Source organism: Acanthochromis polyacanthus, chromosome 16 (assembly GCF_021347895.1).
Source record: "Acanthochromis polyacanthus isolate Apoly-LR-REF ecotype Palm Island chromosome 16, KAUST_Apoly_ChrSc, whole genome shotgun sequence".
NCBI lineage: Eukaryota > Metazoa > Chordata > Actinopteri > Pomacentridae > Acanthochromis > Acanthochromis polyacanthus.
In genome coordinates, this window is record NC_067128.1 from 28167399 (window position 1) to 28189961 (window position 22563).

The following is a 22563-nucleotide window of genomic DNA, read 5'->3' on the forward strand; positions in this document are numbered from 1 at the left end:
ACATGTATCTATAAATACTGGCTTAAATGGGTGAATTAATCCAATTATTTTACATTTTATACTTTTTATTATTTTTCATTACTTAGTAGGAATCTGTTTTCAGTTGGACATGAAAGAGTCTTTCTTGTCAAAGGGAAATGAGGAGGTGAATGTTCTGGAGTGGCAGGGTCAGAGCCCAGACCTCAATCCTATTGAGAATATTTAGCTGGATTTCAAAAGAGCTGTTCACTCATTATGTCACATAACCTGACAGTATTGCAAAGAAGAATAAGGGAAAACTGCAGTGTCCAGATGTGCAAGGTTGATTGAGATCTAACCTCACAGGCTCTATGTTGTGATTGTAGCCATGGTGCAGCTGTTTATTTCTGGCTTGAAGCGGGCGAATATTTATAGAATCACTTATATTCCATTTTTAATTATCCAACATTACTTTGTAGAAATCTGTTTCCACGTTGATATCAAAGAATGTTTCTCCTTTTGTTATAAACTCTCATCCAAAAGCCCATATGTCTTGATCATAATTCAGTGCAGAAAAGCAGTGAAAGGGAAAATCCTCCAAGGAGGTGAATACTTTTTATGTGCACTATATATCAGAATGAAACGTGCCGGTGTAGGAGTTCTTTCTGACTTCAGCCACACGGAAAAATATATCCACTCAATGAACTATGTAACAAAAATGTCTCCACCATGTTGGATATATATTTACCTCTCGCCCGCAGTCTGGCTGACATTTAAAATTCTAAATCCATCCCTTTATAGTGTCACATAAATGTCATTTTATCAGGCCAGCAGAAATGCCCATCTTGGGAGGGAGAGTAGAAACTGTGGGATGACTTTTTCTCCTGGACTTCATTCTTCAGAAGGTTAACTCCACACGTGCGGCTGTCAGTTTGCAGCCTCACATCTACTAATCTTGAGCTACTTCAGAGCCCATTCTTGATGAAACTCGCTGGTCCTGTCCAGTGTATTCAGACACACAGACACAGACACAGACACAGAGACAGACAGACAGACAGACAGACAGACAGACAGACAGACAGACAGACAGACAGACAGACAGACAGACAGACAGACAGACAGACAGACAGACAGACAGACAGACAGACAGACAGACAGACAGACAGACAGACAGACAGACAGACAGACAGACAGACAGACAGACAGACAGACACACACAGACAGACAGACAGACAGACACACAGACACACACACAACTTACTCTTCAGCCTGGATGGAGTCCACTGGAGCCACGTAATTACTGGGAATGTAGCCGCTGCCACCGGTGGTGAGCGAGCGAGCGTCCCACCAGTCCCCTTCACTAAAACAGAGAAGAAGGAAAAGAGCAAAAACAGAAGAAGCACATTAATAAGTTGATTTCATTTGGGCTGACATGCTCTGTTGCACTCAAAACATCAAAGCAGCTTCAGTTTGACTTGCTCCCTAATAATGTCCATGTGGAAAACATATAGGACTCTGAGCAGAAGCCAACATGTAGCTCAAGAAAGGCAGTTCGGGGTTAGTTTAGCCCTGCAGCCAGCCACAGGGAAAATGTAGAAACACTGTATGGCTGAAGGACAACCAGGAATCTGCCAAAAGCAATGCGAAAGAGTTGCAGCTCAACACCTTTTGGAGAGATGCCTTTTTTGGTAATTGTATATTCCCAAGTTGAAAATATAAATAAAATATACGATGTGTTCCTAAAATAACACACATAACTGAAAGGGAGTTGAAAAAGGACAAAATGTAAATTCCACCAACAAATATCCACTTCACAACATCTTCCATTAAGGTTATAATGCCAAACTGTCAACTAGTTCCTTAAATTGATCAACTAAATAGAATACAACAATATTTATTCACCATATTTGCAGCTCAGGACTCCTCCTAACTCACGATAATCCTAAATTAAGTAAAGAGGGGGAGTATGAATACAGCTGATCACACAATGTAAAGGTCTCTTAGTTATGGACTGTCCTGTCATAGCACCCACCTTGAGTTATGCATAACTTTAAGCCTTTAAACTATTTAAATGGGTGAGTTATATTAAAATATGTCCTCCTTACAATCGGCATAAACAGGGAAATAAGCTGTAAAAACCAAAACCATTTTTTGCACCAGGCTGTAAACATGTCTATTTCTCTGATAAAGTTGGGTATTATAATATAGAAGTCTATGGGGACTGATCTGCTTTAGCAGGCAGCCTCGAGTGGCCATTTGTTGAACTGCAGCTTTTGGAACTTTGAAAATTTTCAGCCCTGGAGGTTACCATTTAGTCCAAAGGAACAAAATAAAATCTAACCATACAAACACCTTTACAGCTGACTAATAATCAACACATTTTGTTTTTCTAACCGATATAGAAAAAGTAATTTGAAAGGTAGATGGTGATGTTTCCATGACTCAATCTGATGCACATTTTGAAGTACTGTTTTAGGGAAATAATATACAGATTATAAAGTTGTTTCTTTGACTTTAGATATGATTTAAATAAAGATACAACATGTGAATGAGTCAACTTTACATTTGTTGGCACTATTTTTTCTTACTTTGGACACAGTGGTTCTAATCAGTTATTCTTTCTGCTAAGCTAAGTTACCTTTCAGCTAATGCACAGACATGGGATTTGTTTCAATCTCCTCTCACTTTATGAAACAAAAATCCAAGATTTTTTTCCTACCTAATGCTACTCAGTTATTATTTGGTCAAACTGAGGCCAATGTGTGACACCCTCTCTCGGACATACGTTATTAGTTGGAAGTACTAACAGACCATCATGTCTATGTTACTTCCTTTTGAACTTTGGGAAAAACCAGGCATGCAGATGTCCCTCGCTTTCAGACTTTTTGCTAAGCTAAGCTAACCATTTTGCAACCCAAAGCCTAAAGCACAGACATCAAGGTTATGAAATTTACATACAGAAAGAGTTCATCCTAAAATGCTCAATTATTCTATTCAGACAGATAAAGCTAGAATATCATATTGTTTTTTGTCTCTGGGCTGCTTTTTTAGCCTCTGCACTCAGCTGCTTGTGTGTGATGCTGGAAACACATGAATCAGGGTTCACAGCTTTGAAAGGGGTGTCGGCTAAATGTCTTTTCAGTGAAAGAAGAGCAGAGGAGGAAGGAGGAGAATTTCCTTGAAGACCTCTCAGACTGGACGCCCACATAGCCATTAGTGTCTTTCTCTGATGTCCTCTGTGCATATCTTCCTCTCTAACCACCAGGCCCATCCATCCTAAAACTCTTTCATCTGTCCAACAATCTGCTGTTCATGTCCTATCATCCTCCCTTTCTCACATTTCTCTTATTTATTTTTTACTCAACTCATAAAGTCCATTACACCTCCGACTTCCTCCCATTGTCACATTTTAGAAGTCTTAAAAACCGTTTATTTGGACCGTGTTATTTGACATATTTGGATTGTTGAACTAGTAGTAGCCTTAAAATGCATGAAAACACATTTATCGGTAGATGAAATATTGATATTTGACAGGTCTGAAAAAGAAAAAGGGTAAAGTAATGCACTGTGACACCATGAATCCCAAATTTAATAAGCTTGTAGTCTTTTTGTCAGTTTCTACATTGGTTGACCATCAAAATGGTAATATGTCTTACCATTTGTCCAATCATCAAAACACTTTCAGTCTGAGCTGTTATTTTGTTTCTTTTGAAAACCGCTAAAATTTAAAGGGTATGGTTCCACTTGGAGGTATTTCCAACACTGCTAAAATAATCAGATAGATGACAAATAAAAGGAATGAAATGCTGAGATGATGCTTGACAATCATTCAGCCAGAAATCCATCAAAAAAGGCCCAGATATTAATTTATAGACCTATGGAAAGTCTTGAGAGTAGTCCCTGATGTAATGCAGTGCCATGGCTACTCCATTTAATACGCACTATTGCCCCCGTCATATACGAGGTCAATTTACTGTACTTCCATGTCTGCATTGGTAATAGTAATTCTAGCAAATGGAGGAAATCATTAAAGGATAAGTCCATGAAATGACCACATCTAGCAGTAACTACATCTTATATTAAGTGCTGTGTGTGTATCCAAAGCCTGTTATATCTTTTTCCACTGTGCCATAAAGCTCCATTGCTGTCTCTTAAAACCACATCATTGAGCATTCATGTTCCTTTATCCTTATGAAGACACACATGCAAACTTATTTTGACAACCAAAACATGAACACTGTCAAATTTCCCATCAAATTTCTAGTATTTTAAATTGATTTACAGAAAAATGCAATTAATAACTGTTACTTTACATGCATCATTGTACTAGGAGTTACTACAGCAAGATCTGTCTCAGTTTGGGTGCAAACAAAATCACTGTAAAAGACAAGGACTCAGTAAGATTACCGAATTAAGAGTTCCATTCACATCTCAAATGATGGCACTGTGGGAAACCATAAGTAAAATCTGGTGGACTTGTCACATTATTGCTTGTTTTACATTTTAAAAAGCTGCCACCTCATTGCCATTTTTTGTGACTTCACGAGAACAGAAGCTTCCAGTGCACTTTGTTCCATTTTGTTTTAATTGACATTCCAATTTTTTAATCTCAGTCAAGTGTTAAAAACCTCTTTGCAATATTTTTACTTTTTGTAAAGTGACATTTTTGTTAGTTTCACTGCAATATAAATTCCTGCACCTGTATAGAAACAGCACAACGATGACGAGAAGTAGGAGAGAGCTCAAAAATGTATTTTGGTCAGAACAGTAAAATAAAGTATTAAGTTGAAATGTCATAAATAACAATAAAAAGAAAAAAAATCATTTTACAAAAATGAAAAAAAAACTTGAATTAACATGTACACCATTTTTCTACACAAAACCAGATATTTTAGATAGTCAAGCATCGTCTCAGCATTCATTTCTTTACGGTTTCTATTTGTCTTCTACTTACTTAAATGGAGAACCATTTATGTTCTTATGCCAACTAATAATGTTTTTTTTAATAACAATGATGCTTTTAAAATGACATAAAAATTCACATTTTCCAGAAATCTGTTTAAAATGTAGTTGAAATTTGGACAGGAATATGGCTAATGTTTGTGTTATTTTGTCAGAATAAAATAGCACGTGTGTCTTCATGATGATAAAGAGTCATGTGTGCTCAATGATGTGGTTTTAAGAGACAACAATGGAATTTTATGGCACAGTGGAAAAAGATATAACAGGCTTTGGATACACACACAGCACTTAATATAAGATGTAGTTACTGCTAGATGTGGTCATTTCATGGACTTATCCTTTAATGATTTCCTCCATTAGCTAGAATTACTATTACCAATGCAGACATGGAAGTACAGTAAATTGGCCTTGTATATGGCGAGGGCAATAGTGCATATTAAATGGAGTAGCCATGGCACTGCATTACATCAGGGACTACTCTCAAGACTTTCCATAGGTCTATAAATTAATATCTGGGCCTTTTTTGATGGATTTCTGGCTGAATGATTGTCAAGCATCATCTCAGCATTTCATTCCTTTTATTTGTCATCTATCTGATTATTGTAACGGTCTTGGAAATATCTCCAAGGGGAACCATACCTTTAGATTCGAGCAGTTATTGAAAGTGAACTACATAACACATCAGACTGAAAGTTTTTGTTACTGGTGTCTGCTTTAAGCTGGACAGATGGTCAGATATTGCTATTTTGATGGTCACCCAATGTAGGAATTTACAAAAAGACAGCGACAAAACATTTTCATTTTGGGATTCATGGTGCATTTTTTTACCCCTTCCCTTTTTCAGACCCTTCAAATATCAATAGTTCGATTTCTAGTGTCTTTCTGCGCTTGTCTGCTATCTGCTTCATGTTCATGATGTTCCAGTTTTCCAATGGAACATCATGTCACAGACGAATAGTTTAAGGACAGCTGAAAATCCACTGATGCTTTCTGTTGTTACTGTGTCTGATAAATAATGTAAATTTGGAATTTTTGGAAAAAGAAAATATGCCTTTCAAATCCACTGAATTGGGTTTTGTGGTTTGGAAGATTAAAAACTGAACTAGATATTTTCGACCTGTTTGAAATAACAACACAATTTGTAACTTTGGGCATGAGACGTGGCAGGGAAAAGAGAAAGCACCAAAACGTGGACAAACGCATCATTGGGTTTTGATTTTTTCATGGAATTTGCTGACAAGATAAAAAAGATATGCGTTTTAATCTCCAAAGCTGAAGTAGACAGACTGAAGAGTTTTCTGTGGTGTCATCCGTCTTCTCGTCACCAACTCCCTCCGTCTCCCTTCATTCCTCCGCTCTGCTCTTCAATAACTGGCTGCCTTCAGGGACAGCTAGTGGCGGTGGTTAACCCTCGTTACCAGCGCTTACACATGAATGCACAATCACACATGTGCACTTCCTCCCTCCCCATCTCTGTCCTTTGACACGTTCTCTGTGACGCACTGTACCAGCCGGCGCTGGTTTCCATCACCTTCAGCTTCGGGTGTGTGTTTATGTGTGTGTGAGAGGGATGCTAAAGACAGAAGGGAGAGGAGGATGGGGGGACGAGTGAGGAGGCGTTGTTGGTCCTTCATTTATGCTGAATAAAGCCATGATGGGGGAATCGCCTGGGGACGACATGCCAGGCAGAAACAGGCACGCTTCCCTTTGTTCGTAGAGGATCCCTCAGGAGGGGAGGCAGTGGAGGCAGGGAGTGGAAGACGGAGTCTCAACAATCTCCCTTCTGTGGGTAAAAAAGTATGAAGGAGTGAGAGGATGTGTTTGTGTGGTGTGCAAAGTGTTGGTATGTGTGTTTGCATGGAGCCGGAGAGACATAAACAGACAGGGTGGGGTGGGCCTCAGTCTGTCCCGCTGCCTCTTTTGTCTCCAGAGACAAACCCCCTTAAACCAACTCTGCAGCACCACAAAGAGACAGAAAACAACAACAAGAGCGCACAAAGAGCCTCGCTCCTGTCTCCGAATGGATTCGAATCCTCTTTCCCCTGTAGAGACAGCTCACAAGAGTATAATTAAACACAGGGCCGTGTTGACTGAGGGGAGTCACATGAGCGGCCATTCACAACGCCACAGTGTGTTTATTCAAAGCATATCTGAACAATTCCAACTGAATTTACCAACAGCGCAGACGTGTAGCATTCCATAAAAACAAGCGCAGTTTCCTGATTATGTCTGATGAAGCCTCACAAAAACACACTCGTGGAGGGTTATAAACAGCCTGAGAGGAATGCAGTGACTTATAAACATTCAGGGATGCAGGCCTGTTTCCTGGAGGATGCCATCATGTAACACAAAGGGACGACGCTGCCTTCTGTCAGCCGAGGCGGCGGCGCTGAGATCTCTGGTGGTTCCTGCTTCACGTGAGCCCCGCCTGCTCGGGCATCTGTCAGTCACTCCCTGCCAGCTCTGACAGTCCGGAGCAGTTCAAGGCTGAGGGATGCTCCCACCTTCGTCCAGCAGGGGTCAGTGTGGGAGGCTGGGAGAAGCCCAGTCGATATTTGAGGCGTGAGTGGACGGCGAGGAGAGGAGCGGTGGGAGGAGGTGAAGATGCAGCTCTGTCTGGCTCCCGCTGATGAGGAGGAGGACGGAGAGAAAGGAGGAAGAGGAGGGAGTCTGGCTTCTGATGACGGTGTCTTCCTGCTCTGGCTGTGGCCCAGCAGGGATCGAGGTGTGTGGTGGAATGTGGACAGGATGCTCAGTGGGTGTGGTAGAGAGGAAGACTGACCTTGCTGGGCCAAAACCTGATGTGATGAGGCCGTCACGTACAGTAGAGAGTTTGAAAAATTCATCAGGAGATGGCTTAGATGACATCTGCATTTACATTTTATATTCAAGATACTGAACATTTGCATGAAACTATAGTTTGCTGTTGTTTAGAGGAGACAAGCAGCAACAACAGTGGTGCTGTTATTTATTCTACAGCCTACATCAATACTTTCCACTAGGACTGGTGGAGAATTTGTGCACGTCATGCACCTGTTATTTCCTGGATATTGTCTCTCAGGTTACATATAGATTATAATAACCAGGACTGCAGCCAGGATTTCAGCATAGGGTGTCATATACAAATATGTATAGGATGTTAACCCTCTGAAACACTAAATCTCTAAATCTTCTAGTGGGTTTGAAAGGCATCTTGTCTTTTTTATTTTATTTTAAAAAGCCAAAATTACTCCATTTATCAGAGCCAGAAAGTGTAAACACAGGCACGTTTTTAACTTTCTGGCTGTCTTTCAAATACTCATCTCTGACATGATGTTTTGCCAGAAAACATAACCAAATCTTATCCCAAAATCATAACATTTTTTATTCCACGTGTCTCATATTTGCTCTAACCAGACTCAACACACAATAAAAAAATATTTTTTCCTCCCTGCAACTGTGAAGCCATTAGTGACTTAGCTTGTGTCTAACAGTAAGTAACAAAAATTCAGCAACATTTTGGCTGAACTGGGCTAAAATGAAAACTCTTACACAAAGCAGACAGCTGACAAGTATCGAAACAAAATAAACATGCGAGCAGTAAAATATCTATAGCATGAAGAGCCACCATTTCCCCCTCAGTACTGGTAACACCTGAGGGCAACTTGTGAAAATGTTGTATATGTTGATTCCAGTTATGGCATTATAACTTTGGCATACGGCACAAAGAACATTTCTGAGGTCTCTCTACTTCTAGTCATGGTTGTGCTGTTTCCATAGAATTACAGGAGTTTATATTCCAAGTAAAAGTCAGCCCCCAGTGAGTAAAATGTAAAAGAAGCCAAGAAATGCCCAGGAACGAATTGGGGCTGAGAGGATTAATAACACGCATATGATAATATGATAAGGTATCCAGTGTAAAACTCATTGCATTGGCTAACATAACAACCTCTTAATTAATCGATTTCCTGTGTGCTCATAGAACCGGTGTTACGTCCAGCTACTACCATTTGTGGTGGCTTTTTCACACTTTTAGTTGACACTGTTGAAGTTGAAGTGCAACGGAAACAGAAAGGCTGAAAGGGCAGATTACCGAGCTGTTCCTGTAAACATGCACATCACCTCACACTTACCTCGAGTTGCTGCAGTTGAAAGCTGCCTAAAGTGGCCCAAATTGGGGGAATAGAGCCAAAATCCAGCGTCAATTACATTATTACGGAAAGTATAGTTCCCAAGTTTGTCCTTAAGTCCTACTGTTATATTATGCACTGATATAAATAGTATTCTCATTGTTTCAGTCTTATTTCCATCGAAGAACCACTGTAAAACTAAACTTAGGCATTACCCTACACACTCCAGTAATAACAGGGCTGCGTGTTTATGAATTTGCACAGAAATCCGAGAATGAGCAAGTGTAGAAGGCAGCTGTTTACAATCAATCACTTTAAATCTGAAAATACACAGTCACAGTAACCTGCCTTCCCTCTGCAGTGCTGTTCAGCACATGAGCAGCCTTAATCTAAAGGAGAACAGGGTCAGAGCGCAGTCCCAGCAGTCTTCCTGCCTTCCTCAAATGTCACCGCACTGCTGCAGAAACCCAAACAAACAGAGAGGCAGCTCAGAATCACTCCGGCAGGCTGAGATGCAGCCTCACGCAGACACAAAGAAAATGAAAACCATCCGCAGACCGAGGCCAGGCTGGTTAAAGAGCTGGCAGATGATCGTGCAGCTCGACGACAGTTTTGCTGACTAGAGGAAAGACAAGCCAACATCGCCGTGGGTGTAACCGGGCACTTCCTGTCCAAGTTCAGAGGGTAGTCTTGAAGGAACACCACACTCATCACTGCTGGCTAGAGACCCTGCTCCACCCTGCGTAAACTTTAAATAAACTGTGTTTACTCCTGATCGTCATATTGCATGTTCAAGCTGCCACTTTTGACTCATTTGAGATACTCTGCACCCTTTAATACTGTAAAGTTTCCGCCATTTTTGGTTTTCTTAAACATTTATTTCAGATTTAAGACTTTTTTGATGTGTAAAATAATTTAGTGTTGGTGTGCCAGGTTACTTGTTAGGAGCTGAACATGACTTTTATAGTTCCACAAACTGAAGCACTAAAGCAAACTTAATTTGGGCTCCAGTCTGCTTCAGATTATGAAACCATGGCAGTTCTTTCTGTATACGAGCTACCGATTGTACTGAAATGTGAAGCCTCGTGCGCTCCCCTCTCAGCAGCTAACACCATCCCCTTCAAGACAGTCATAAAATGGAAAAGTCGCATTCCTCCCAAGTGCAGACGGTCTGATAAGCAGCTGCAGCGACTTACGTGCTGTTGATAATCTGGAACCTTTCTCCTTTCCTGAAGCTGAGGTCATCTTCTGTCCGTGCCTCATAGTCATAAAGTGCCACAAAGAGGGTGACTCCTGCAGAAGGGACAGAAACACAGAGTCAGCGCTTTGCAGATTAGGGGGAGAAAATGAAGCTTAAAATTACACATTGAACTGAGGTGATCTGCACCAGCAGCTTTGGGAGACTGAGTAAACACGGACCAATCCCTGATTTGAATGCAAATTTAAGGTTAAAGTGCCTGACTTTTGCATAGAAATAGACGTCTGTTCCATTCAAGCTAATTGAGTTAGCACAAAGCTGATTAAGGCTATCAGTCCCACGAAAAACTCTGTATTTCACAGTTAATCAAAGATCTGCTGGCACAATGGTGGTGATGTGTATATACGTTAACAACCAATGATTGGTTTGCCAGAGTTGGAGGGGGAATCGATTGTAGTGACAAAAATGGAACAGTGACAGAATGTAACAACATGGTGAAAAAAACCTCAGACAGTCAGAGAAAACATTAAAGTCGGTGAAAATGAGCGAAAACCTATAACAAAGTTTGAGTACTATATACTTAATTTGGCAAAAGTGCTTTCAGCACTTGTCTTGCTGGAAGCTTCCATTATTTTTAGCCATGCTAGCAGCAAAGCTATACAGATAGCGATCTTGTTGACGTTTGGATGTTTAAAATTGAAAATTGGTATTCATGATCCTCACAGGATGAATCAGAATTAACAAAGTGATCCCTTGATCTTTTGTCTGATGGCAGGGTTCTCACCAGGATTTTTTTTTACAGCGTGATGGGAGACCCGACACTATGCGCACGTGCAATAGCCTTCATTAAACCTCGTGAGCAGCCGGCCCAGATGTCAGCCAATGAGCGTCACGCAGACGCTCCAAATGCTTGTGATTTAGGTCACTATTCACCATACATGGCATCACGGAAACAACCGAGACATGCCAATTGTAACCCCGAGATTGGAAGAGACTCTTTTAGACGGGAACAGGCCAATCGACAGGAAAATATGGCTGAGGTGGGGAGACATTAAAATAACCTAGATAGGCACCCAGTCGATAAAAACAAACGCACATGGCGTTATCTGTCAAAATAACTCTCTTTCACAGTGGCAACTGCCCCAATACACAGCTTGAAAGGCAACGTAGCGGCCCTAATCACAGCGTAATCTTTTAAACTGACAGCGTAACGGCCCGTTACGCTGAAATGCGCTGGCGAGAACCCTGGATGGCGCCATTTTTTTTTAGTAAGCAAATATCTACTCAACAGATTTGCACAACATTAAGAGGAACTCATCACTCCCGGAATATGCATCATTTATGCAAACCTTTTTTCAACCTTAATGTAAACTTGGAATACAATGAGAAATGGAGGCCTCATGTATAATACAGGTGACCTGCAAAACTTTTCACTTACAGTTTCACTTTGTATGTTGTGCTTAAGTGGTAACTTGGCAAAGTAAGACACTGATCATGGAAATCTCCACAAGCTAAACATCAGGTTATTTGCACTGTTGAGTGCTAATATGAACAGCTGTAGTTAGTGTTAATATTTTACACAGTGGATAATGTAACAAGCTTTCAAAATACACAACATAATTAAAAATTAAACCAGACAGGGCTGTACGCTTAGCTTTTTCACTAGGAGCACAGGTGCTCCTAAATGAAAAAATTTAGGAGCACAGAAAAACATTTAGGAGCACTATGAATTTTCACGATGAATCGCACAATTTTATTATTAACATTCACACAACAAGCCAAGCAGTAGGCTCAGTTATTTAGCACAGAGAACATCCCTGTCCCACATCTTTTTGTATTCAAGTCACCTGGCATGCTTGGCTGAGTTCATCCAGTGGTCCACAGCAGGACTTGGATCAAAGTCCTCAAGACATGGCCCCTCCAAGCTGATCCTAATGAGGTCTTTGGTGGTGGTCAAATAAATGGATGTAGTTCTAACAGTGACACTGCACAAACAAAGCTTCTCCCACAAAATATATTATCATCCCTCACCAGTGTCACATACATCAGCTTCATTGGTCCTCAGGACTTTGTGAACTAATAAACCAATGTATTTTTTACAGATGGACATCTATACTACATCCGTCACAAGGAAACACCAAAGCCCATGTTTAGAGTGTGTGTGTGTGTGTGTGTGTGTGTGTGTGTGTGTATTTTGTTAATAGTTTGCAAAGAATTATGTTTGATTTTGTTCTCATAAAAGGCGGTGTACATATGTATGTGTATTTTGTAATGAGTTTGTAAAGAATTATTGATTTTGTTCTCACAAAAGAAAACAAAACTTTCACCAATATGGCTTCCTTTCATTTGGAGTGTGATTGGTCTACTGACTTCTTTCTTTTGTCATATTTTCCATTATCACTCAGATGGCATTGTGTTACATTTTTCCAATTTCCAAGCAAAAAACTCGGTGGAAGCTACCATGTACACAAGACCTTATACAACAGCAGCAGAGGTACTGTCAGGATTCAGCCCTCTTGCGGCCTGTTTGTTCTTTCTGTGTTTGTTGCTTGTCTGTGTGCATTTTTGTTGTTGTCCTTTAGTGTATTTTTGGTTTGTCTCTGTCTCCCTCTGGCTGTGTTTTCACCCTGTGCTCCCTCCTGTGCTCCCTCCTGTGCTCCCTCCTGTGCTCCCTCCTGTGCTCCCTCCTGTGCTCCCTCCTGAGTTCCCTCCTGAGTTCCCTCTTGAGTTCCCTCCTGAGTTCCCTCCTGAGTTCCCTCTTGAGTTCCCTCCTGAGTTCCCTCTTGAGTTCCCTCTTGAGTTCCCTCTTGAGTTCCCTCCAGAGCTCCCTCCAGAGCTCCCTCCAGAGCTCCCTCCAGAGCTCCCTCCAGAGCTCCCTCCTGTGCTCCCTCCTGTGCTCCCTCCTGTGCTCCCTCCTGTGCTCCCTCTTGAGTTCCCTCTTGAGTTCCCTCCAGAGCTCCCTCTTGAGTTCCCTCCAGAGCTCCCTCTTGAGTTCCCTCCAGAGCTCCCTCCTGTGCTCCCTCCTGTGCTCCCTCCTGTGCTCCCTCCTGTGCTCCCTCCTGTGCTCCCCCCTGTGCTCCCTCCTGTGCTCCCTCCTGAGTTCCCTCCTGAGTTCCCTCCTGGGTCAGCTGTCCTGTTAGTTTTAGTCCACCAAGTCTCGTTTTTAGTTAATGATTTTTGATTTTGTTAATAAATCCTTTAAATATGCCTACCGTGTTGTCAGTGATGTCTGCGCCTGGGTTCTCCACCACCACCAATCCTAACAGGTACAGATGTTGTAGCTGAGAAAGTTTGGAGGTTGCCACTTCTTTGCCAAAATAATAGGGGAGTCATATTTTGTTAAGTGGCCCAACAAAATCTGACTGCAGATTTTATTTCATATCATACAATCTGCACAGTTAACTCAACCTGCATATTTCTGTTAAAGTCCTAGTTTTGAAATAGTCTCTCTGTTCTTAATCTGCCATACTGTGATCTGTTCTTACAGACTGTAATTTACTAGGATTTTAAAAAAAAAACTTGTTGTAATTTAGTGTTGTAGCTGTTGTAGCAAATAATTTCCCAGGTGTGGGATAAAGAATTTCAATTCTATTATATTGTTAACTGGCCCAATAAAAATAACAACAATTACAAATAACTTTATACTTAAGAACTATACTTATATTAAAGACTTTATACATAAATACCAGACATATTTTGATGCCATATCTTGCATTTGTAGGGGAGTCTGATTATAGGTGCGGCATGCATAGATTGGGTTAACTGATGACAGTTTTAGTTAAGTTATTACTTTATGGTATTTAAACTGTTTCACATGCTTAATTTAGTGTCATTTGCATTATTATAATTTAGACAGACACAGTATTTGGTTATTTCAAGTTAATGTGTTCATAAAAGCTAAAGACAAAAATAGGAGCCTGTCGCTTTAAGAAAGTGCGGCGGTCTGTGTGATGCTCGGTACTGTGTGGGGGAGACGGCCTGAGAGTCGAGAGGAGCTCACGGTTTTTCTGACCATGTCGTGTTGTAGCTTGCCGATGTGAAAAAAAAAAAAAGTAGTTGAAGAAGAAGGTGTAGGCTATGACTTTTAGTTTGATCCACTTTGTGTGGATTTATTTTAGGAGCAAATGCGAATGATAGGATTGACATCTGTACTCGCACGGGTGCTCCCTTTTTATTTTTTCTACTCGCACCGATCTATTTTTAGGCGCATATGCGAGTGAAACGCTCGCACTGTACAGCCCTGCCAGAGTTTTCAACCTGTTTTGGCCTAAGATGTCTCACAAAAGTAGGTTTCCGTTAAATTTCTGACATGGTTTCTTTTCAGGAAAAATTTAAAATTAGCCAATATTACATTACAAATCAAAAGATTAGGGAAAAAGTCAAAAAACTGAAAACAGATCCTGTCCATTGATAATCTTATGACCCCTCGGCTTTATCTGGTTTCTCTGTTTATAAAATTGGATATAAATAGCTCAAACCAGCTCCACCTGCAGCAGCTACAACTTTACCATGCTGTTTACAGACTGAATAATCTAACAATGTCACATGTAATTACCTATCAGGCCTACTTTAATACCTATAGCTAATACTGTAATGTACTCTTTTCATTGTTGTCCAACTGTATATAAAATATATTTTGGATCCCAAAACCTTCCAACGTTGGAACATGGGCTGCAATTTTTGTAACTTTCCAAAAGCTGTGAAGGTGTGATTGCAGGCCGGCGTCTAAACTTTTCTCTCAAGCCCCCTACTTTCACTCTTCACAAGTACTACCATCACCTTTTGCGTGTACAACCGAGTGCGAAACAATGAATGCCAATGAATAGACTGTCTGAATGTTTGCACTCCTATTCCCGTTTGTATGAATAATTGTGTCAAAAGCCACAGGGGGATTCTTGGAGACAAATCAGAGAGACACAAGAGGCAGCCAGGAGAAAAACAACGGCTGGTTATGGACTCTTAGAACTACTTGTACAAACGTTCTGTCCAATCACATAAGACATCAAGTCGTTCTGAGCAGCTACACTGGAATGAAATAGCAGCACATTATCAGGCAATCTTTCCAGGGAGGCGTTGGTGGTGTTGGGTTGTTCACATGAAGACAAATAGCTGAGAAACAAATGAATAAAGACAGCCATAAAGAGGAGCACCGTGGCCAGTTCCTCTCACCTCTTCACAGCTGGTCGGTGACAGTGTGAAGTGGGTGTGAATGTCGGATTGTCAGTTTCCAACTATCCAAGATGCAGCTCGGACACATCATAAATCCAATTTAATGCAGCAGGTACTTCATTCTGCCTCGAGTACGGCCATTTGAGGCAGCCATAAACACTTTTCAATGCAATCAGACAACACATTGTACAAACTAGCTAGTTTCAGGCACACAGAGCGTCTTTGTCTTGTATTGTTAACTTTTATTAACCGTAATACATCACTAAGACAGCTTTCCTGTGGCTTCTTACTGGGAGACTAACCTCTGCAGAATCATCCCTACAAAGACCATCAGGTCACCTTTCCTTATCGTCACTCCTACATCTACCCTCCACACCAATCCTACTAATTTCATTCACATCACAGAAGTAAAAAAGATCAGTATCTCCCATATTAATACCTCTCAGTAGCACTTTTCTCACAGGGATTTTTCTCACCCTTGCACTCCTGCTTTTTGCTCACTTGTAGCAAATGTGATAAAGCAGTTTAGCTCATTGTAGGATGTGTTAACAGATAACGGCAGGAGGTCAATAATACAAATGAGGATGAGAAAGAACTCAAGACTGTGGGCAGAGCATGAAAATAAAAAAAACCCTTAATCTGAAGATGTGATGAAAGATAAAGAGAAGCATTTAGCAACAGAAATGAACACATGCTGTCAGTGGAGGACCTCAGGGGGTCAAACTAAACTAGCGCACGGTTTCAATACTGCTTGAATTAAATGAAGGAAAATGTAAAGTTACATTCTAAAATGGTATAGCACTTATTTTCACATGCTTTTAATTGAGGTGGCAGGGTTACATAGCAGTTTTAGAAGAGCATCTGTAGTTGAATTTCCTTGAATCATTCTAACCTTGGCTCTTCACTGGCTGATTTGTTGTGTTGAACATCTCCAAAATCCCCACAAGAGAGTTTCAGAAGCTTTACAGAGGTGCAAAACTGACCTTTCCAGGCAGTGTTTCTGTTTGCCTGAAGCAAGTCCACCACCTGAGCTGGGTGAACCGACAGTAATGTGAATCTAACCTAACAGCACAGCCAGAGGTTCTTCATTGAACTGTCCAGTGACAGAAGCTGAGATTTGGGCAGCTTCGATCCAGTCTGACTCCCATCAGACAAGCTAAAACTCTACATAAAGGCCAGTGGCCTGAAAAACCTCCCCGGTCATTCCAGGATTATCCCACCAACAAATATCCACATGGACAAGACTGGGAGCATGTCACTGACTGAAAAAGAGCAGAATTGTTTGTTGTAAGAAGGCACTGGAAAGTGTTTTTGCATATTTTTTATTGACAAATTTCCAATGTAACTCCACAAGTTTTTGCATTCTGTTTGTCTTTTTGGTTGTAGCAAAAAAGTGCAACGATTCTGACTAAACCATGGCAGGTGTTGGGGAAAGTTCTGGCAGTTCAAAACTAGGAAAGTGTGAAATGGCAATATGGCAGTTATGTAATTAATCTGAATGTCCAAACTGCAGTTCTGCAGTCTGACAATCAAGTCTGATAACTGTTGGATGAGCAACGACTAAAACATGACCTAAGCTACCTTTGACACAGTACTTACTGAGTACAGTACTTAATCAGACATAGTGCATATTTTCTTTAGAGTAAATTTGAAATCAGAACAGATTTAGCATGACTAAAATTAATTTCTTAAAGGTGACATATGGAAGGTATATCCTAAAACTTCATCAGACGTCTTTGGGTTTTTCCGTACTTCTCTGAGTGGAGAATCATCCACTGACTTTGCATTTCCACAAAAAAAGAAATTATGCATTTTCCCTATGATTCACCGCACATTCAGTGTGGTTGCAGATCAGTCAGGAGTCTCATCATGAGATCACACCACTTTAGATGAATCAAATTTATGCGGGACATTCCAGCTTACAAAGATCGCTTACAAAGAGACAACACAAACTCGTAAATAATACTGCAAACCAAATGTGGCTACAAGATACTGTTACAGTTGTAAAGCACACAAAGGATTTTTGTGTTGTGTTTAGTGTTCTAGTCTAATTTTAACTTACTTAGAACATTTCCACGAGGCACTACATTTTCTTATATCATTTTGTTTTTTCTGAGCAATATCATTAAAAGGTGGTTCCTTTGGGATTAATACAGTTTAATCTTATCTTAATGGTTGTCAACATATATCATGCAGTCTGCCATACATAACCATATGGACAGTGTTTAACATGAACTAGAGTATGGAAAAGTTGGAATATTAACCCTCTGAGGCCCAAAATCCACTGCCACATTTAAAAAGAATGTTATCTTAAAGAAAATCTCCAAAATTAAACCAGAAAGAACCAATCATCAGATTTTTAACTTTCTGATTGTCTTTGAACTACTCATCTGTAACGGTCATTTAGTAAGGAAACTGAAATATAATCACTTTATTCTACACGTCTCATTTAAATATTTGCCAGATACATACTGTTTGCTTGAACCAGATTCTGTCCACCATTAGTGACTCATCTGCAACCAACAGTCATTGAGAAAAATTCTGAGAATTCAGCCTGAAAAGCATGCTGTGTTTACTCAGAGCAAATAGAGACACACGTATGGAAACAGACTAAAAATCTAAGTAGTAAAATAACTATTAATATAGATATATTTGGTGGATAAATTGCAGATGAATGAGCGTAGAAAGCAATATATGTGAGTAAGTATATTAGGTCAAAGTTGAAGAAGGAAGTCGGTTTGCATACGAGGAAGGATGCTTACGACACACACTCTGGTTTAAGATTTCTCTTTGATTTTACTTCCAAATACAGCAAATCTTGTTTCTTGCACCAGTTCAGAAACTGCAAGTCAATGAGCCTAATGTTGTTATTAACAATAATAATGATGGACCTAAATTGTAATAAACTGAAAATATCATTTTTTAAATCCTGAATCTCTACTTTGATCTACCTTCAGTTAGCTTCATTTGTCTTTCTGCATCATAAAGTTTACTGAAGTCTGAGATGACTGCAGCTGTTAAACTGTTTCATGCTGCTGAGAGTCTGACAAATGGAAGTTGAATGGGCACTTCTTCAAAGTCCACTTACACTGTACGCTTGATCGCATTAATTCAAGTCACTTCACATCAGAGACTCTCAGCAGACTGAGGCTTTCTTAGGAAGCAGTATTGATATGAAGAAGTTGCGTGAGGCTCCGGCTGATCGGACTGCAGATAGAGGACTTGCTGCTATTTATGTGATAACAAACAAAGACAGGGGAGAGCAGACTGTTAAAGAGAGCGTCTGACTGAAACCTCTGCATAACAGCTGTGGTTTGCAGCGTTTGGATGTTCCATTAGGTCAGCAGAGGTGAGTGCGAGGTATAAACTGGTTTATCGATTCATGCCAGACTTGTCTGCTGGGATGCCACTCAATTAGTTACATAAGGTTATGGGATTGGCTGTGAATTTCCATTTGGGGAAATGACATCAGCAAAAGATCAACTGATAATCAATAAGTTGTCTGATGCCAACTGCAGTTTGGCTGTCACTGCAGTGAGACTGAAGGGGGGTGATTGGGGCTGTTAGTCAAACAAGCTGGGCAGCTGTGTTGTAACAGAGGTTGAAAGAGAAGGGCAGCTTATGTCCAAATTTTCCCACCAGGAGAAAATTAAAAAGCTAAACCGCTCTCTGCTCCTCTGCCACTGTGTGGATTTGGATTATACAGTGCGGAAAATAATCCACACTTTGAGGGAGAGGTCTCCTGCTAAGTTGAGTGGAAATGCTGAGTTCCTCTGCACAGCGGCCTGGGCTCAGTCAAATATAAAGGATATCCTGAGTAGGAGTATTCCCTACCTAAACAATGAGCCCGGCGGACAAAGCCCCGCGCTAATGCCAGCCGGACGTTCCTGACAGGGTCGGGCTGGGGTCGGGAGGGGAGTTGTAGCGGCGGCTGCGAAGTGAGGATTGTCAGGATTTGTGGATGTCATGGGAAGTCTTTAACTGCACAAAGAATCCCTCATAGTTTGTGCTTTTGTATACGGAGGTGTATGTGTGTGGGCGGCTGTAATCGAGTGTTCTCACACAACTATCACCGGGCGAACAGAGCGCTGTAACTGTGAGGGAACGGAATAAAAAAGAAATAACCTTCACACTTCAGGCTGAGCTGAAGATATTTTCCCTTTTTCTGTCAAACAATAAAAACTAATTTCTCAAAGAAATATCCTTCAAACTAATCATTTCCCCTCTCTTTGTTGCTGCTTCTTCTCAAAATACTGTCCATCTCACAGCAGTATTTTCTCTTTCTGCCCTCACTTTTGCTCTAACTGGACTGCTCAGAGTGGAGAGGCTGAGCTTTGGTGACCCAGGATTTGATCTTTGCTTCTGGAGCAACTTTTTAATTGGGTTAGTTTCACTGAGAGTAAGTCACACATGTTCACACCTGGAAGCCTACCAGTCCAACCATGGTTTGATCTGTTGGCCATGGAGCAGCTCTGCAAAAGCAGCTGGATGTAAAGGCCCCACGTCACAGCAGTGGTGGTAATAAGAGCAGGGAAAGCACTGCTCTTTGTTTTTTCCTCCAGGGATCAAATTGTCTGGCCTAAGCCTAACTATCAAAGCCTCACTATGCTTCAAAAGAAGTGCTTGTTGTATTGTCGAACAGCAACCCCACATTGACTGCAGAATCAGGGGGCAGTGGAAAAATGTGCAAAGCTACTCCCACTTGTGCAGTGCATCAGTGCTATGAAGAAAATATCCAGTGTTCCTGGAGAAGGAACATGGAGGCGGTGGGATCCGACTATGACAGCAGATTTTTTGTGCTGCCGTCTTTTGGAGCCAATTAGATTTGCAAAAGGTAGTATATAAACACTTCTGCTTTTAGGTGTCGCACAAAGACATGCTATGAAATGTAGTTTTTTAATAATATTGGATTTTTAAGGCTTTACTAGGCTGAGTCATCGTGAGTTCAAATTCTACTGAAACTGAGTTGCATAGGATCGTATTTTACTGTGATTATTCAATATTGTTCTTCTTCCACTGCTGCTTGTTCCCACTACAGATGCTTGTTAACCCTGTGAACTTCAAAAATCTGTTGGTGGAAATGAAAGACATGTTGTCTCTTTATAAATATCGACAAAATACCACCATTTATCAGAGCCAGAAAATGGTGAAATCAGAAAGAATAATCAGATTTTCAACTTTTCCTTAATGTACAAGTGCAGCTCCCTTGAGAAAAATAGAAAAATCTAAGCTTAAAATTGTGATATTTTATTAGATTTACTTTATCCTACATGTCACATTTTAAACATTACCAAAAATTAACTGCTTCCATTGACCAGATTTGCACGAACTTGACAAAGCCTTTCAGCTATACTGCACTGAACTGCAGCCTGTGTTCACAAAGAGCAGCAAAGAGCGAGCATGGAAACTTAAAATCAAAAATGTAAGTAGTAAAATATCTGTAATATGCAGAGTCACCTCTTTGTAGTGTTGACAACACCTGTGGGTACTTGTAAAAATACTGAACATGTTGCTTCCTGGTATTTAATTTTGTGAAATAATCAGTCACATTAAAATTTGGATCGGGTCTGTCATTTTTGAAAGGTAAATTAATGCACAGTGGGTTTGGGTAGGTTTTCCATACGTACAACATTTTGAAGATCTCAACTCTCTACACATGTTCAGTTGCAGAATTCCTTTGCGCCACAGTGACTCGTTGTTATTCTGTTGCGGAGAGGCAAAATTTTGCTTGTTGTTACACTTTGTTGGATTTCAAGGCTCACTCGCTGTGAAAGCTCAGTCTGTTTCAACTTTGACTTTGTTTGGCATTGACCTTCCAATTTGCAACTAATAAGATCACGGCTGTCCATGACATGACCTGAGAGCAGCCTGCGATAGATGAAAAGGTTATTCTGTCTATTTTGGAGTCCACAGAAATCCACAACGCCATAATGTCCTACCACTGTCTTGCCTGGGAGGCTACAGCACGATATGCCAGGACTGGAAATACAAAGGCGGCACTTTTCTGTTACCTGATGGTAAACCAACAAACAACTTGAACCAGCTTATTTCATAGGATGCTCTGACTCACCCTTACAGTGTTCAATTGAGATCGTAGAGGCAGCCTGAATCATATAAAGTCAATGTACATATGTGATTACACTTCAAGTCAACCCCAGGTGGTACAAACTGACAGAAAGACATCCTTTTTGTGTTGTTTGAGTTATTAGTAGACACGTTCAATTTTCAAAGATAATAAAGTGGTTTCTTATTTAAATATGTTGAAAAAGTCACCAGTTTTCAAGGAATATAATTTTTTTCCATGACGTTATTACAGGTACATTCAACTGAGTAGAGACCCCACAATAGCCACAGAAAATGGAATCCTTGTAAGACAAGAGCAGGTATAGCCAGCAGCTACCGGGGGGAAAAAAAAGAAACATCTGGATGGCCTTGTTTTGTTTGCTGGCATTGCACTCTGGATATGAATTTAATTCCAAATAGATTTGGATTAAACAAACGGCAGCTTGTGCTGCCTTATTCAATCAAGAAAAAGAAAGATAACTGACACTGAAGTTACCGCAGAGTTCACAAAAAAGAGCTAAACTGATTTGTTTTGACGAATGAATCTCTATTTAATAAAAACAGCCTTGATATTATATAATTTTTTTATTTTTATTTAGCCTTTATTTATGCAGGTAGTCTCATTGAGACAGTGAGTCTCATTCTCATCCTTAAATAACATAAGATAATTCATCCTCATTCATCATGACTCTTTGCCATTTATCATTTACGTTTTTAAAACCACAACATTTTATGCTGAATATATTATTTATGAGCAGAAAGTGTCAACAGGAATTAAACTTTCAGGGGTTTTCACACATTTCTGATAATGACTAGGTGTATTCTCGGGTCCACTTACCCGTCCCACCACGAGTCCTCAGTGTTCCAGTGTGAGAGGAAGTGCTGACACCTCCAAAGACGGTCATCCCCTGCCCGACGGGGGCGTGAAAGTTGTTGTAGTTAGGGATAGCGGTGACCCCAAAGTTGGGGTAGTGCTGCGGCGTCGGGTCGGCCCCATAACGGTATCCGGCTCCCTGGGAGATGCTGGTGTCTCTGTCGTCTGTGAGTTTGGTTGCCTCCTTATCCTTGCATTGCACACAGCCCATTATCTATAATCTGTTCCCA

The 22563-nt window shown here is 40.6% G+C and overlaps 1 protein-coding gene across 7 annotated transcripts in view; it reads right to left on the minus strand.

Moving 5' to 3' along the window:
* Nucleotides 1–22563, minus strand: part of fynb (FYN proto-oncogene, Src family tyrosine kinase b) — a 112130-nt gene that overhangs the window by 25363 nt on the left and 64204 nt on the right. For all 7 annotated transcript variants that reach the window (XM_051960708.1, XM_051960705.1, XM_051960701.1 and 4 more), the window contains 3 exons: nt 22298–22554; nt 10226–10322; nt 1220–1318 (listed from right to left, as the gene is read on the minus strand). In XM_051960708.1, the coding sequence (XP_051816668.1) occupies nt 1220–1318; nt 10226–10322; nt 22298–22544 (443 nt within the window). In that variant the 5' untranslated portion in view covers nt 22545–22554. The remainder of the gene's footprint in view (nt 1–1219; nt 1319–10225; nt 10323–22297; nt 22555–22563) is intronic.